Source organism: Pteronotus mesoamericanus, unplaced genomic scaffold (assembly GCF_021234165.1).
Source record: "Pteronotus mesoamericanus isolate MK-2021 breed Mesoamerican mustached bat unplaced genomic scaffold, CSHL_Meso_final contig_94, whole genome shotgun sequence".
In the NCBI taxonomy this organism is placed as follows: domain Eukaryota; kingdom Metazoa; phylum Chordata; class Mammalia; order Chiroptera; family Mormoopidae; genus Pteronotus; species Pteronotus mesoamericanus.
The window spans coordinates 48,324,343-48,341,225 of record NW_026555285.1 but is presented as its reverse complement, the minus strand read 5'-3'; the positions used below and the strand labels follow the sequence as shown (position 1 = coordinate 48,341,225).

General features: G+C 49.9%; 1 protein-coding gene across 1 annotated transcript in view; it reads right to left on the bottom strand.

Moving 5' to 3' along the window:
* The window catches only part of LRCH1 (leucine rich repeats and calponin homology domain containing 1), a 155,251-nt gene that overhangs the window by 49,041 nt on the left and 89,327 nt on the right, over positions 1–16,883 (bottom strand). Inside the window, exons 3-4 of the mRNA XM_054586708.1 lie at positions 10,748–10,874; positions 983–1,088 (exon numbers count right to left, since the gene is read on the bottom strand). Coding sequence (XP_054442683.1) covers positions 983–1,088; positions 10,748–10,874 — 233 coding nt within the window. The remainder of the gene's footprint in view (positions 1–982; positions 1,089–10,747; positions 10,875–16,883) is intronic.

Genomic DNA, 16,883 nt, shown 5'->3' with positions numbered 1-16,883 from the left:
CCCAAACCATGAGGTTCAGATCCACTACCACCTACGAGGCCGATCGTCAAAGTTCTTAATAGTCTGAGATTTCTGAATAAACATGTCTTTCGACTTGAACTCTGAGTCAGCACATTGGACGGCCGCCTGCGGAAGCCCTCAGCTGCAAGGCCCGCATCTGCTCCAGAGCAGAGCTGGGTGAGGAGGGGCTTCACAAAGGCCACCCAGACCACCAGTGACATTCGTCCAAATGTCACTCCAGCAGGGGCAGCGCCTTCCTCTGAAGATCAGGCTTTAGACACAGGAGTTTCCAGCCAGATCCCCCCAACCGGAAACTCTGGCAGTCAGATCCACAAGATGGAGCATGTCAACTAAACTGCTGGCACCATGTCCCAGAACATCACAGGTCAATACCCAAGCAACTCACGCTGCCCCCTGTTGCAAGCTGAGTGGTGTGCCCCCAAATCCCTATGCTGAACCTCTGACCCCCCCGTACGTCAGAACAGGACTGCATTTGGAGACCAGGTCTTTAAAGGGAGGAATTAAGTTAAAGATGAGGTCATTAGGGTGGACCCTAATCCAGGAGGACTGGTGTCCTGCTAAGAAGAGATTAGGACACAGACGGAGGGCAGAGGACAGGCGTCTACAGGCCAAGGAGAGAGGCTGGTAACACCGTGATCTCACACTTCCAGCCTTCAGAAGCACAAGAAAACACATTCCTGTTGTTCAAGCCGCTCCGCCTGTGGTGCTTTGTTACGGGAGCCCCAGCAAATTCACACGTGCGCATGCCGTGCGCGTGCACACACGGGGTCGGGGTCTTATACAGGGGAGAGGTTGCTTCTATGCCCCCTGACTCAGAGGGCGTCATGCCTATAACTTGCCTGTTCCGTGCATGTGACAGTCAAATGATCATTAACAGCAAAAGGCAAACACAAACACCCAAGCCAACAGAAAAATACCCAGAGTCTCCCGTTTCACTCACTGCCCCCTCTGCCTTGTTTACCTTGCGGTAACGTCTCCAGGTAGTTCCTTCTGACGTTGAGCTCGCGCAGCGACTTCAGCCGCCCGATCTGTGGCGGTAAGGCTGTGATCTCGTTGCAGCTGACGTCCTGCAGCCGAAGAGGAGAGAGAGAGTGAGAAACGCCTTTCCCGGGAAATCTACCTCCTCGAGCGACAGCGCCCTGACAGGTTTAAACGTGAGGACAATGACACTGATAGGCTTTCCTAAGGATCCCCAGGGTCCTAGCCGAGGAAGGCTGCGTGCAGAGACGAAAAGGAGAAGTCAGCCCCTACAACCTCAGAGGAGAGGAAACAGGAGAAGGACGTGGTGGCCACTCGGCCGCGGGCACAGGCTTCGGGATCGCTTCGTTCTCCCCTGAAACTCACAAGGCAGCCTGACTACCCCAACGTCTGCGGATCACAACAACGAGCCTCAGAAAAGTCAAGTCACTTGCCTGAGGCTTGCAAGTGCCAGATTCGCAGGCGGGACAAATCAGCAGCCCGCTGTCAGCCACTCTCTGGGCCACGCTCCCGCGGGACCTCTGACCAGAAGAGAACATGTCCTGCCCCCCTTACCAAAGGCTCACCTCTTACCGTAAAAAACGCCACATACCAAGGCACCGTTTGGACATGCTATTCACGGAAGATAAAGTTCAACCTAGGACCCGAACACCTTTCCCTACATTTACAAGCAAGTCTGGGGGGAGTGCAGATTGGATCTTCTTTGCTTTGGAAGATGCATATTCTGTTAATTGTTGATTGAACCACCTCCTGACACGTGCAAAACGGAGGCATGGCATTTTAAACCTCACATGCCCTTGTTATCCCCCCAACCCCGCTCTCCCTCGTGGCTCTGGCAGCTGCGCCCTGCTCTCCCGCCCCTCACCCCAGCAGCTCCGTCGGTCTAGACCAGCATTCGGTCTGCGGACTGGTTTCCACGCTCTTTGATCCTCTCCCCAGACTCCTCCTGCCCAGGGTAAAAAGTCACACAGTGTACATTTCACTGTGTCATTCACCAGCCTAAACACCTGCAACAGCTCAACTGCAGCCCCAAACCCCAGACTCCGCACAAGGCCCCGCTCGGCGGTTCGGGTCTGTGAACTTCTCCAGCACCACCTCCCCCAAGGCCCTCCCTCGTACCCTGCACCCAAACGGCGTCAAGGCTGCTCGGCGCCAAGCTGTTTCACAGTCTCAAAACTTGTTCAGGCTCCTGCCCTGCCTGGTACGTCATCCCCAAGTACTGTCTTCTTGTCCCACCTCTTCATCTTTCAAGACTTCATTTAAGCCCCGCCTCCTCCTGGAAGCCCTGTTGAGGCTTCTGCCATCTCTCCCGCTCCCATCCAGTGACAAGAGAGGACTGACCGCTCTTCCTCTGCGGTGCAACAGAGAGTCTGTTCGTGCACTCATCTGCTCAAATGTTTCTCTTCTCCTGAGCGTCTGGGAGCTCCTAGATGGAAGAGACCGTGACTTATTCACTCCATCCTCCGGGTGCTGAGCAGAATGCCGGGTGTAAGGTAAGGGATCAATAAACATTGGATACGATTCCTCAGTGCATTGCCATTGCCAGTCCATCATGCTGCCGTTTGTTCTGTCTCCTGGGTGGGACCAGCGGGTGCTCCAACGTACTCTCCGCGTCTCTTGCACTTACTGGTATCGCAGAACCACAGATATAGTTGGGTTATGAACGATCCCAAGGAGTCAAACCCTTAAAAATCCCACATCACTGCCGAACCTGCAAAGACCCCCCCCTCCCTCCCCCGTTTAGAAGGCGGCAAAGCCTCATTTCAGAAACCGGTTTCCGGTTCCTGTAGATGAGGCGCACGCACTACTGACCAGTCCCTGGAAACCCCAAGCTCCACGTAAAGCAGGGCCATGCAGAACACAACGCACTGCTGCCCTCTAACCTCATCCCATGTAAACACCCCGGGGCCCTGCTAACCTGCCCAGGTCATGGGGATACCAAATGAGTATCACTTGATGAAGAGGAGTAACAGCACCGCTGCCAAAGAGAAAGCGGCCGCGATCTGTAAAGGCTGAAGGCACAGCGCGCTGTCAGCCCTGCACACTGTTCTCTGCTCGGCTGTCCAACGGGGGGCAGGGGGCGACGGGGTGTTGAGCACTAGGTGGTCCATGGCATCACCCCCAAGCTGGCTGCTGCTGCATGGCTCTCGGCCCAAAAAAGTCACACAAAATTGTATGAAAAACATCTCTGGTGTTTAAAAAACAAACCAACCAACCCAGAAGCACATCTGCGGAGACGTCAACGTCCAAGGAAGCGATTACAGGGTGAGGAGGTCCGGAGATTTGCTCGGTCGCTCTCTGCACCGCACTGAGTCAGCCAGTTCTCTGCCTTTCAGAGTGACCTTCCAGGCACGAGATGCGAAAGGCGAAATGCCTTCTCTTCCCAACGCCGATGGCATTTGATCAGTCACAGGAGTCCACAACCAAGCCCTCCCACAAAAGCTGCGTCTTCCTTTGCTTTAACCAAGTTACAAATATTCTATTTTAAAAGAGCCCTCGTACAAGGATACACAGGCAAGCCCTAGAGATAAAGGAAATTAAATCATTCTATTGGATTCGTAAAATCACGTCGGTGACATTTGGGGGGAGGGGGAGAATTAGTGGGAATTCTTTTCCATCTCTAGAGAGAATTTATGCAGTTGACAAAAATGAACTTCTGCAAGTCAGTGAGTGGCAGTGTGAGAAACACCTATTTGTAGTTCAGGGGAATCACACACTTTCAACCTGAAACTGACAAGTTAAAGATGTTTTAAGGACCTGATTTTTAAAGACATCCTTCTCTCAAAAAAAAAAAAAAAAAAAGGAGGGGAAGAAAAAAGATGACAGCCATATTTAGGCAGCATATTCGCAGCATGAAATCTAATGAGAATTTTGTGCCATTTTTTCGTGTGTTCTCTCGTCATCTCGCGCTTTGGTCAGTACCGCCTGGTTAGCCAGAGTTTCGGGTGTCCTGGTTTCTCGAAGTACAAGTAATTTTTCCAACATACATTTCTAACACAATGGATTACCAAAGGAGAGCAACTCCCTCCGCTGTATTTAAATACTTCTCTGTCAGTAGGGAAAACGGTCACCCACTCACTTCCTATTTTTTAAGGAGTGTCACATAACAACAAAAGGAAGTTTCTGCTTCCAACTCACGGGATGAGCCCTCTGCAGACAATCATGAACACAGAGTCCAGCTGTCCGTTCACATTTTGAAGGGTAGCTGGTGAAAGGTCAAATTATTTTACTGATTCTCCGCGGTGCTGTCCGTTCCTTCCGATCCTGCCAAAATCGTATGGAAAACACGCCCAGGCACGTCGAGCTCGCAAGTGGGACAAAGACTGGTCATTACTGTATAGTCAATACTGTAGAAAACCAAGCAAAACTCTCATCCCTCCCAGTTATTGAACTTGCCAAATTTAAGAGGTTACAAATTTTGTCACGAAAATAAAACCCATTTGTTATTATGTCATCATTAGCTGGGGAATGAGGAGGAGGAGTAAGGAGAGGCTCATCGAAGATGCCTGGGGATAAGATATTCTGCTTAGAAAATGCAAAAGCAATATTCCTGGAATGGCCTGGCTCTGTACAACATGTCTGTTCACAGTTGGCCCAAGATAAAATAGTGCTGTTGTTGTTTTAGTTCATTAAAGAAAAGAAGATTTAAGAAAATTACTTTTAAAAAACACTAATGACTCACGCTTCTGAAGTCCCTTAGAATTTACCAAGCTATGAATTGTGAATTATAGATTCAGTGGTTTAGAAGAGTCAAATGAATTCCTTCTGAATTATCTATTAGCCCCTAAGCTATGTCTTAGTGACGGGAAATTATTCCAAGCTTCGGTGAAATCAAATCACCATATATTTAGTGTTACAGTATTACAAATAGGTAGATCAAAAAATGAATCATCATAACCATGTCATAGATATTTACTAGTTCTGCTCTTCTTGACACAGAAGTAAATCTAATTATTATACAGTCACATAAAGAGTCAAACTTAAATTCTGCATGGGCCGCCAGTTCAATTTTGCTCAGTAAGGCCTGAGTCTATGACCAGTCCTTGAATTCACACTCTCCACCCAACCGAACACTCCAGGAAAAGAGGATAAAAACGGATGCGTTTAGTCAGGACCAGGAAACGCACCTTCCGGTGAGTTACCACTTGAGCCAGGCCCTGTGTGCTTTTGGTTGTAGGAGCAGGTTCCTCAGTCAGTGGTACTGAGTTCTCACACATGAAGCAAGGGCTAGAAGAGTTTTCATGCTGCATGACGCAGGGAAAGACAGAGCTGAGAAAAACCGAACGAGAAACAGATCATCTCTGAACCCCAGCATGTCAGCATGCGCACAGAACCAGTACGAAAGAAAGCGCCTCACCCTTTGGGAAATGCCCTATAATGGTCCCCAATTTCTTTATTGCGTTCTGTCCTACATGTGGCTGTCATCCTAACTGTCTGTCAGTAATATTCAAGGGGGGATCCCCAAAAACTGGAATTATCTTCTGGAGGGTGGGCCCCTAAGAGTCCAGGCTTCCCCTGCTAGGTGAGTGTCCTGGGAACGTACCTGGATCCATATGCCAGCTGGTGTCATTGAGAGAGGCTGCGTTTGGCTTCAGTGAAATTTTTTTGAAGACTCTGGTACATGTTTGCCCATTGCATGATGGGAGCTTTATGAGTGCACCTGCCCAGCTGAGTGTTCAGCAGTTTTTGACCAAAAACGACATGGCCCCCATGCCCCATGCTCCCAACTCACCCAATCTTGCCCCAAGCAAGTGTTTTTTGTTCACCCAGAAGAAAAAAGTTCTCCAAGGGAAACATTTTGCTGATGTGGAAGAGGTGAAACAAACAAACAAACAAAAAAAATGCAGAAGCACTAAAAGGCATCAAAATCAATGCGTTCAAAACTGTTTTGAGCAGTGGGGAAAAAGCGTCTCCAGAGGTGTACTGCATCAAATGGAATGTGCTTTGAAAGCGACTGAAGTTTCTATATATAAGAATACACAATTTTTAATAAATTAATTCCAGGGTTTTTGGGTCATCCCTCGCATGGCATTCATACAGCATCTCTTAGCAAATATTTACCATCCCTTATCCTTCAGGCATGATTTGACGGCAAAATAACCATGTTTCCGATATGCTAACATGGTGTGAGTGAGTAAAATGAGGTTTGGGCAACACAAAGGGAGTGTCCTGAGCCTCCTTCCTGGCCGTGGGTCCTCGCTGAGGGATCTTTCCGGCCGCCCGTCCGTACCACACCCCAGTTGCGTAACATTCTCTGATTCACTCTCAGCTGCTCATGACCTGACACAACGTTAATGGGAAAACCAGTAACACCGAAGACAGCAGCCACAGCCCCTTCTCCAGGACAGGCGGGCCACGTGGACGAAGACATGCCACATACAGCCGCGTTGTGCTGCGGAAACGACATGGATACGCCTCGCCTCCGCTCCACCACGCTCGCTCCACAGCCTTGGGCAAGTATTTCCAAAACTCGGACTTGGCCGTACTGTGTAGATGCTGCCTTGCTGGGATCTGGTCGGGGTTTTATGAGATAAGGCGGCCCGTCCCAGAGGAGTGCCGGACTCAGAGCAGGTGCTCAGGATGAGCCGGTGCTTTACCTCTTCCCATTGCAGGAAGCGCGCGCACACACAGGCTCCCGAAGCGACGGGCGCCTGTGGCTCCAGTGCTGCGGGAACAATGGTACAGCAGTAACTCAAAGTGGCCATTAGATCCTTCCCATCAGAAACGCCTCCGGAGGGCCAGCTCCGCAGAGCTGAGACTGCACGAGTTCTCCGGGCCCCTCTTGTGGATTTAAGACAAGGATGTCTCAGACGTGCTTCTGAACGGCTTTCTTCAGGGAAGGAGAAACAACCTCTATTCAATATTCCCTTACGGGGGCGCCATACCCGCGGCCCGACACAAAATCGTACATTTACTTAAAACATGATGAAATTTTCTTGTGATTATGTGTTGCAGTGTATTTAATGTGTGGCCCTAGACAGCTCCTCTTCTTCCGGTGTGGCCCAGAGACGCCACAAGGTTGGACACCCTGCTACGACCTCGTATGGTAGACACACCAATCAATGAATGGCAATGCTCTTTTTTTTTTTAAGATTCTTAGATAATTGTGATACATTTAAGAAGCCAAGATAACCCTGGCCAATGTGGCTCAGCTGACTGGAGCATCATCCCTTGGAGCGAAAGCTCACAGGCTCAGTTCCTGGTCAGGGCACATGCCCAGGCTGCTGGTTCAATCCCTGTGCCCAGGGCGTGTTCAAGAAGTCAGCCTGTCGATGCGTCTTTCTCTCTCTCTCCCTTCCCCTCCCTCTAAAGGCAGTGAAAAAGCGTCCTCGGGGGAGGATAAAAAAAAAAAAATGAAAAGAAAAGAAGGTAAGATATTTTTTTCCCACTCCAATTACTTTCAAAAATTAGAAAAGACATCTTCTTTCTCGTAGATGGCTGTAGTGTTTTTGTGTCTGTTTGTTTTTAAGCAAATGATGACTCTGGAATCTTCTCCTGGTACTTGGGAGAATACAGAATTTACAACTCAATTTAGGATACTCTGAGTCTAATGTGAAAAATTAAGAATATTTCTTCCAAAATCCTTAAACACTGCTGAGCCAATAAGCTGAGAGATTTTTACCAGCGTCGAGGTGGCTGAGGGTACCCTCAATGCTCGGGGAGCACCCATGTTTTTAAACAAGCTGGTCACTATGTAGCACGAAACAGAAGCTGCCCACAAAAGGCTAGACTTGCTTTAGGCTCTCCTGAGAATTTTCCTCCAATTGAGAGTGAGAAATCATCGGATATGCTTAACTACAGTAACGCTACTATTTTAAGAAAAAGATTAAAGATAAATAAGAACAGATGGAAACTAATCTTTTTTTAGCCTGTGACCTTAAGCAAGGCCAGTTACCCTTTGTGGTTAAATAATGGCAACTGACCGCATTTTTACCGACGTCACAAATAAGTGCCTTTTACAGAGGTCGTGCTTGCTGACACAAGGGTCAGTGAAGTGGAAAGAGCACAGGCTGCCTGTCCAGTAGGGTGGTCGCCACGGGCCACATGAGGCTATTAGGGCCAACATACGTGACCATCCACTCTGTGAAGTGCGGTAAGCGTGAATACACACCAGGCTTCTCAGACTTAACACACACAAAAAAATACAAAATATCTCATCAACTTTAAATTGCATACATGCTGCCGTAATATCTTGGCTATATCGGGTTAAAATATATTTTATTTGCTTATGTATTTAAGTGTAGCTACCAGCACATTTAAAATTACACTTGTCGTTTGCATTACCTTTCCCCTGCACAGGGCTGGCTGAGGGGTTTCCAACGTCCGAGGTAACTACACCAGCGTGAGGTCCTATGTGTCATTTGCTGTCTCCTGCCTCGGTTCTGTCATTTGCTAAGACGTCAAGACCTTGGGTTCGATGCCTTTTAAAACCTCACTGGCTCTAATGTTCCAGGACTCAAGGGTTCAAGAGCTACTGCTGGGGGAGAAAAGACACAGGAGCCAGCTCATGACCCTGCTGTCACGGGCGGCCTCGGCGAGCGCTCCCGACGAGGCGCCCAAGACAAGCTCGGGGTAGCCCTTGCAGCCGCCCGCGTGCCCCCGGCAGGAGGCGGGGCTGCTCCCCGAGCCCCACAGCGGACGAGGGTGCTGGAGGGACGCCTGGCTCTGGCGTGGCATCCCCGGGCCTGGCACGCCGTGGCCGCAAGCCCGGGGTGCGGTGGGGCAGAAACGCGCTCCAGAAGGAGCCCCGAGCGGGGGAAAATGTCAGTCATATGTTGTTTATCAGGCTCCTAAAGCATTTTTTTTTTAAGAAAGCATGTAACGCTCAGTTTCATCCAAAGCGTTATTCTGCATTCCTTTCCTGGAGCAAGTGAAAGGCGCACCTTCGGCAGTACCTTGACTGACAGCAGCACCCAGCACACAGTTCGGGGTGTTGCTCATGGACCAGGCCCAGGGATACAACCGCAAGTAAGACTCAGCCCCTGCCCTCAGCAGTTTCCGAGGTGTGGGCGGAGCTGGTGGCGTCCCTTATCCCTTATCCCTTGAAGGCCTTTCTGTGTCTGTCTTCTCTTTTTCCGTCTAAGAAGTCCCACAAGGACCGACGGAAGGGACCTCTCAAAGGGCCCTTCCCGTACAACCTTTCCCCGCGCCAGGACTGAATCGATCGTTCCCTTCCCTGTGAACATACTTCTTGTAATAGAGACCTTTGGGGGGAGGGGCCCAACGAAGAACCATCTTCTTTCAGAATTGCTCCCCTCCAAGGCAGCTGAGCAGCCAGGTCAGGGCAACGTGACCATGTGCCTTGGGTGTTACTGAGTGAGTCAGGAAAGGCCACCAGACTCAACCTTGCCTCTGTCACTTAGAAACCGGGGCTGAGACCTGCCAGTAGGTCCTTGCTAAGTGCTTCAGCTGGGAGGACATTTAAATTCAGGGTCTGTGGGCCAGGCCCCTTCTCCACTGTACGCAGAGGCGGGAAAGCTCATAGACATGAACCACAGCCACGGTGCTTGACAACTTGCCGATGTCTTGTTCTCGTTGTCACATGACCCCCGATCAAATGTCCTGACACTGAGTGACGGGAAGACCCCTGCATCCCTCTAAGCCTCCCCAAACCCTGGCGTCAGCTAGCGGGGACGGGTTCCATAAACTGCCGGCAGCCAAGTCATGAAAAAGGCACTCCTTATAGCGCTAAGGAGTCAGTCATCTTGCGATGTGGCAGTAAGTCATCTCCACACTCGAGTAAAAGGCGATACACGCGGGCCGTGGGCGCCGTACCCTTCGTAGCCGGTCCTCGCAGCAGACACGACTAAGCAGTCGCAGCCCTCGCCCCGGACCGCCCCGGACCGCCCCAGCCACCCCTACGTGGTTCCAGGTGGCCCCACCGAGAGGAGCCAGAGGTGGCGCAGGGGAAGAGTCACCGGCCAGCCACGTTGCAGACTGGAGTCTACGTGAAGGAAGGTCCCGTGTCCTTTTCATGGTTGCAATCACAGCATTTCACTCTGGGCTCCACACAAGGTCAGTATGAAATAATGCTGCTTGGAGGGCACATTATGTCTCTTAGGTTTTACCCTGAAGGCTCATTCTTGCCTCTCCCTCCTGCCATTTTGGCTCCATGGAGGCCTGGGAAGGATTCCTTCTTTCCCCTCCTAGGAAACCAGGTCAGGAGCAGAAGCAGGAGAGGAGGAGCCGATCCAGGCGGGCGTCTGAGGCTCAGGCACACACACCACCCATGCCTGCCGGTCTACAATGAGTTCTTTTCCATCCCTGGGGATACGGTCCCCTTTTAAAGTTGCGTTAATTTGGGGCATGGTGACGCCAAGCCTTACAGATTCAGGGCACTCTGTTCGGTCTTGCAACTTAATTATATACATTCATTAAGTGGGGCCTAGTCACTTACTTGTACGTCAGTCTTCCAGTTTATCCATAATTTATGACAAACTCACTTTCACTGTGGGGGAAAAAAAATGATCTAGCTAGCGTGCGGTAACCTGTAAACTTCAGGAGCCGTGACTGCTGCACACCTAAGGAAGTGTCAACGACAGGAAACCTGGAACTTTCGGGGACCGTGTCTGTTACAGCGAAGCCAGGAGTGTTCCTCCCCCTCCTTCACGGCTTTATCAACACAGGCCCCTCCTTGTCCGACTGTAACACAACGTCTCTCTGGTACCCTCGATAGATTAGTAAACAAGCAAAAAAAAAAAAAAAAAAGAAAAGAAAAAAAAAGAGCATCTTAAAATCAGTAACATACCAACTCCATTAACTGTTTGAGCTGACCTATCTCTTCCGGCAGCGATCCAAGCTTGTTGTTACTTGCGATTAAGACTTTGAGAGGCAGAGCACACAGGCAGGCGGGCAGGGCGGACAGCTGATTTCGACTGCAAAGACAACACAACGAGAACACGCGTGAACACAACGGGCCACTCCATACTGCTTGTGAACATCATCCATGCGCAAGGACCAAGGAGGGAGCTGGGAAGGCATTTTACAAATATGAACACCCAATGAAGTTTCTGGATGGGTAATAACGCAAATCTCATGTGTGTAAGAAAAGGAAATATATGTTACAAAAAGAGAGGCACCAGCTGTTCTGAGAGACAGTCCCCTCCCCCTTCCACGGTACAAGGAACCCTGCGGATGCTGAGCCTGTGGCTGGCCGGGGGACAAGTGGGCAACATGCCCTACACCACCAAGAGCGACAGGAAGCTGGTGCCAACTGCCACCTTCCTGACAATGAGAGCGGGAAAGTCGGCGAGGACCAAAGCTGCCAGCACGTGAGAGCATCGGCTCATCCATTTCAGGAGTGATGGAGAGAGCACTTTCCTGCAACTCGCAAAACCACTGGCCCACGCCCAATGTTTTGACTCCCTGTGATTAAAGCCTGTTTCAGTATCTGGTGGAGAGCTAATTAAAAAAAGAAAAAGAAAAGAAAAAAGAAATCATCATTGCTACGTATTCTGAGAGATGGGAAGATACTGAATAAGTGAGATGGAGGAATCACACACACACACACACACACACACACACACACACGGCCCCTTCCTGCAACAGTTTTCGGCTTCCCATTCTTTCCTGGACACTCTGCTGATGAAGCCAACAACCGGGCAGTGAAATTTCCACAACTCTGTGTGTCATGGTATCGCACCTACTTGGAACTCCTGTGTGTAAGGCTTCGGAGGCCGCGGTGCTGTGGGCGTGTGTTTACGGGCACACACGTCTGTGCGTGCGAGGGCGTGGGGCCGACCGACGGGCGCGAGCACCGCGAAATGTTACCAGTGGCCGTTTGGGGGGCAGTAGATACAATGAGAGGATTGTATCTTCTTGGTTACACTTGGCTAAATTTTCCAATATTGCTACAAAGTGTTCTTATAATCAGGAGGGAAATATTATTAGAAAAAGATAAACCGCATCTGGAGACTGGTTACCTGGCCGCTTGTATTTGTGAGAACTCATTGAGACGTGCATTTATGATCCGTGCACTTTTCTGTAAATGCTAGAAATACTTCCATTGAAGGGCTCACTCCCCCTTTCCCCGTATGAGAGGGTGGGGGTCTGGTTAGCCAAAGGGCGTCACGGGCTCATACGAAACAGGTGCAGTGCTCCTGAAAGCACCTTTCTAAGGCAGGTGCTCTGCTGTGACCCTGCCCCTCCCCCGACACCTCTCCTGCTCCCGGCCCCCAGTGCCCAGGTAACAACGAGGTTTTAGCAAGAAAAGATACGTGTCCTCTCGGTAGCCCAGACCCAAAAAGAAAGCTATTTCCCGAAAGGAGCTCAAGGAGGAAAGGACTTTATGAGGGTCCTGCGGGCCGGAAAGGGACTGAGAGCCCTAAGCGGGGAGGGGGAGGGGACATCCCCCATAAGAAGAAGAAGCTGGCTCCTGGTTAGGGGGACCGAGGAGAATAAGGCGGATGGGCCCACCCTGGCACCTTCTCCGGGTCTCTGTGGGTAGCGGCAGGAAAAACTAGGGCTACCAGCCTGTCCATCTGTCCTTTCAGCGCCGTCTACCACCCTGTCTGATGCACAGGAGCCCGGTGGGGCTCGTCTGGGTGGAGGAGGGGGTGCCAGCTTCCTGGTGCCCCCTGGGAGAGCTACCTCCATAGAAATTACCTCCTGAAAAAGAACTTCCATTTATCAAAAGGTGGCAAGTAAATAGTTTGGGAGGCAATTTGTGGTTATAAACTATTTATCAATATGTAACTTCGCACAGTGAGGATTGGTAAATTAAAACGTTAATAAGGCAAGTTTATTATCTGAGCCATATTAAGCTTCCTTTTGAAGAGAGGCTACTGGGAACATGTTCAGACATTTCTCCAGCCCTGTTTTCCAAAGAATGAACGATTCCTGCGGAGATCCTGTCTGCGTTTCTGATCTTGGAAACTCTGACTTAAACGCGTCCTGGCCTCACTACCTTACTGCAGCTGATCAGATTTGGAGCGGGGGACCTGGGAGGGCCCTTTGTCACCCCCTGTAAGCAGCGCGATGAGGGCGTGGCCGGCTCAGAGGCGCGGGTGTTTGCTGTTGCATGAGACTGCTCCTGCTGGAACGCTTCCAGGGCAGGCACTAATTTAAAATAAAATGAAACTTAAGCTTGTGAAGGCACCTGTGGTTGCTTTGCTATTTATGCCAAATGCTGCTGATGGACTCGCTATGTATGTGTGCCCCATGCATTCCTGTGTTTAATCACCAGGAGACAAATGAGACGCCAGGACTTCAGTCACACTACGACACGCCGGAGGCCTGGGGCGCATTTCTCCGACTCCATCCATCTGTCCCCTCGGCCTGCACTTGACAGATTTCCTCAGAGGATGTCCCCGTATTACCTGTAATTTACCCCCTAGAAGAAGGAAATGCACATGCCCAGGAAACCCCATTACCTCTCCCACACACATTTAGGACAGAGAGGAGAAGCTGCGTTCCCTTTCATCCTCCGGCCACATCGGCGGCTGGGCTCTTGAAACCGCTCATCTGGCAGCAATTTTTCTCCAGCAAACGAGAGCCTCGGGCCGCAATCCACCCTCCTGCCCCCGCTTGTCTCCGCTGGGCCTGAGAGCTGTAAACAGGCCTGTGCAGAGGGAATGTTTAAAACTAAGGCCGTGTAATGTCTGATAAGGTAATGGCCAGCCCTTATCTTCCCATCGAGTCTGCGAGCCACCTCGGAAAGCAAAATTAAAAAAAAAAAAAAAAAAAAAAGGTAACGCTTTACAAAAGAGCACAGAAGTCAGGGAACAGGGCCGCTCACTCAGCGGAAGTCAGTCCCAGATGCCTGAGACTTCCTGCATCGCGGGCCCCGCCGCCCAGCACCCCTGCCCAGGCTGCGGAGAGCGAGCGGGGCGCAGGGAGCGGCGAGGAGGGGCGGGCAGGTGGGGGCTTTTCCCACGGCCGCACCGGGCGGCTGCCTGCCTTCCATCCTTCGCCGCTGAGTGACTCTCCGTTAGACTTGTCATTTGCTCATTTCAAGGTGGAACGAGGCAGCTCAGCACAGTAGGAAGACTTTCGATAGCCTAAGTTTGCAAGATAAATTTCCCTCAGTTTCAAATACCACTGGCCTAATTCTTAAACTGAGGAATTTACCCACCAAGTCATCTGTGTATGGCTTTACTTTTACAGAGTCTTATTTTAATGTATTTTAACTATGGCACTTATTAACATCCATGTTTGCAGACTTAGTATTTGACATAATTTACTCTTGGTTTATCAGGGAGTTATTTCCCTTAACGTATACGATAATAAAGGCATGTTATATTCTTACATGTGATTTTGTTATCGGGGCATCGTATGTATTTTTTTATTCTACGGGAATACAGGGGTGGGCAAAAGCAGGTTAATAATAATAAGTAATACAATAACTAATAAGTAAATAATAATACAAGAATTAACTGTGCTTTGCATACTTACAACTGTAAAGCTACTTCCGCCCACCACTGAATATCTCTTTTTTTGTATGTCTGTGGGTTTACTTAATAATGAAACATGGAACTCACTTGACAGAAAATAACTTCTAGAAAGACTTCTATAACGAATTCGCCTTGACTCACGCGGTGAAAAGGTCACCAAAACTGTGGCACTGGGAGCTCTGCTTTCAAATCTCACCCCTGACACAAGCCACCTCTACGACTTCAGGTGAGTCCTGTAACCTCTGTGACCTTGTCATCCATAAAACACAGGTGACCAACACCTGCCTAACACGACCCGTGAGATCCCGGATGCAGAGCCCACCACAAAACCCGCGCGTGAAGAGGAAACCAAACTTAAACGCAAATGTGGCTGCTATCAGGGAGCTGAGCGGAAGCAGCCTACATGTGCTGAGCTAGGCTGTTAGTGATGTGGTTTCCAAATCACTAAAACTTCAGCCTGGTTTAAAAGATGATTTCGTGTTTCACTCATTGAAAACATAGCCATTAAAAATAAAGATCATGTCTGTCAGGCATGCTGAGGAGGAGCAGGCTCTAAGATGCAGGCCAAGGAAACCATACACCAATTCCCCGTCCGGAGAACCAAGGTCACGACCCGGCCGTCTCTCCGGGAACCATGAACGCCTAGGGATCGCCATTTCCACTGACTACTTTGTTTGCAAAGAGGGACAGAAATAATGATGTGAAACTGTTAACCATCACAAATCTGCTAAGAAAATGTCACTGCACGCATCTGAAGGGCCACAGAGAAAGCAGGCCAGACTTCCCGGCTGGGCACCCCGGGGGGCGCCCTGGACGCGTGGCAGCCCGGAGCGGGCAGGATCGAGAGCGCAGTGCTTCCGTTACTGTTTGCTCGGGAGGCACTGCGTGTGCACCACCAGGACACCTACAGTAGACGGCGATTACTTCTGTAGCCGAGCAAGTTTCCTTCTGCAGCGGATACCTCACCCAATTGTGTTTTTATGTGCTTTTGGCATAACTTACTCATCTTTCATTACAGTCACAGTAACTTTTATCTGTTTTGCATATGACACTTGACTGCTAACTTCATGGACGCGTAACAGCAAACCAGGGCCACAGAGAACCGTTTCCTTTTCCAGCTTGGTCCGTTCTGAAAAACCCACCCAGGCAAAACGTCTCACCCTTGTTTCCTGTACTATTTCCCCTTCGGCGCCAGGCTCCCCGTTCATGCCCACCACCCTTATACGTCCGCAAGAGTTCCCAGCAACAAGAACAGCGCTTTAAGTTGCCTGGTCCTACTTTGGGCAACTTCCATTTCGTAGATATAAAAACTACAGGCATACGTGTAATACCATTTTCCATGAAATGAGTAATCTCGAATGAGATGATATATAGGCATACCATCTGGGCGTCTACGTCTACATCTAACTTGGACGGCAGTTACGCCCCCACCACTTGAGTATGACAATCGTTTGGGCGCTGGACAGGTTTCAAACTGGAAGCACAGAACCCTCATTTCAACCGAATCTGCAGCCAGTTCTTGCACACTCTACCAATCCACTCCACACAGACACGCAGGCCACGCTCTGAGAAGGGAAAGGGTCAACTTCAGAAAAGAGAAGTGAAAGAACAGCAAGCTGCGAACAGTGTCTCCAGCAGCTCCGGACTCAGGCCGCCGCTGTGCTGGCCTCGCGGGCGCGTCTTCGCTGTGCATACCTGCACCATATTTGGCCACTGCGACTGAACTGTTCCCACAGTAACAGCCTACCCGTCTCCTTGCGAGTATAAATAAACCCTTTCTTAAAATATCCCATTTCTACACCCCTAACGGTCAGCAACTGCCGCTACCAATGTCAATGTCTGCAGTGAGATTTCCAAGGGCAGTTATTGATAACTCGCCCCTTCTCCATTATTCCTTCTCCTTTTTTTCTATGAGCTTTTCGGTTCACGGAAAATAGACTCCAGCTTGCTGTTACCGAGAGGGTGCGCCCACCAGACGGGCCTTACCGTCCGAGCCACTCCGCCAGAGCCTGAAGTTATATATTTTTGCTTTAACATTTTTTTTTCCAGGAAAAAAGAAAGGGTAATTGATACTGACTTAAATGAGAACAGGACACCGAGATCAACTTTTACCCAGGGACACTGAGTTAATGAAAACAGACGTAATAAAGCCCCGGCCAGGTGGCTCTGTTCATTAGAGTGCCGTCCCCTGCACCAGGAAGGTGCAGGCTCGGTTCCCAGTCAGGGCACAACTCCAGGTCGCGGGTTGGAGCTCCAGTGGGGACATGTACCAGAGGCACCATCTGAGGTTTCTCTCTCACATCGGTTTCTCTCTCTCCCCCGCTACCTTCCTCTCTCTCTAAAAACCATCCTCGGGTGAGGATTTCTTTTTAAGTAATAAAAATGAAGATGCCTAGACATTATCGCTCATCATTTGAAGGCATGTGCCTCTCCATCTATTTCTAAGAATTTTTGAATGGGCCATATGGATTAGTGCGCAAGAATGTAAATCTA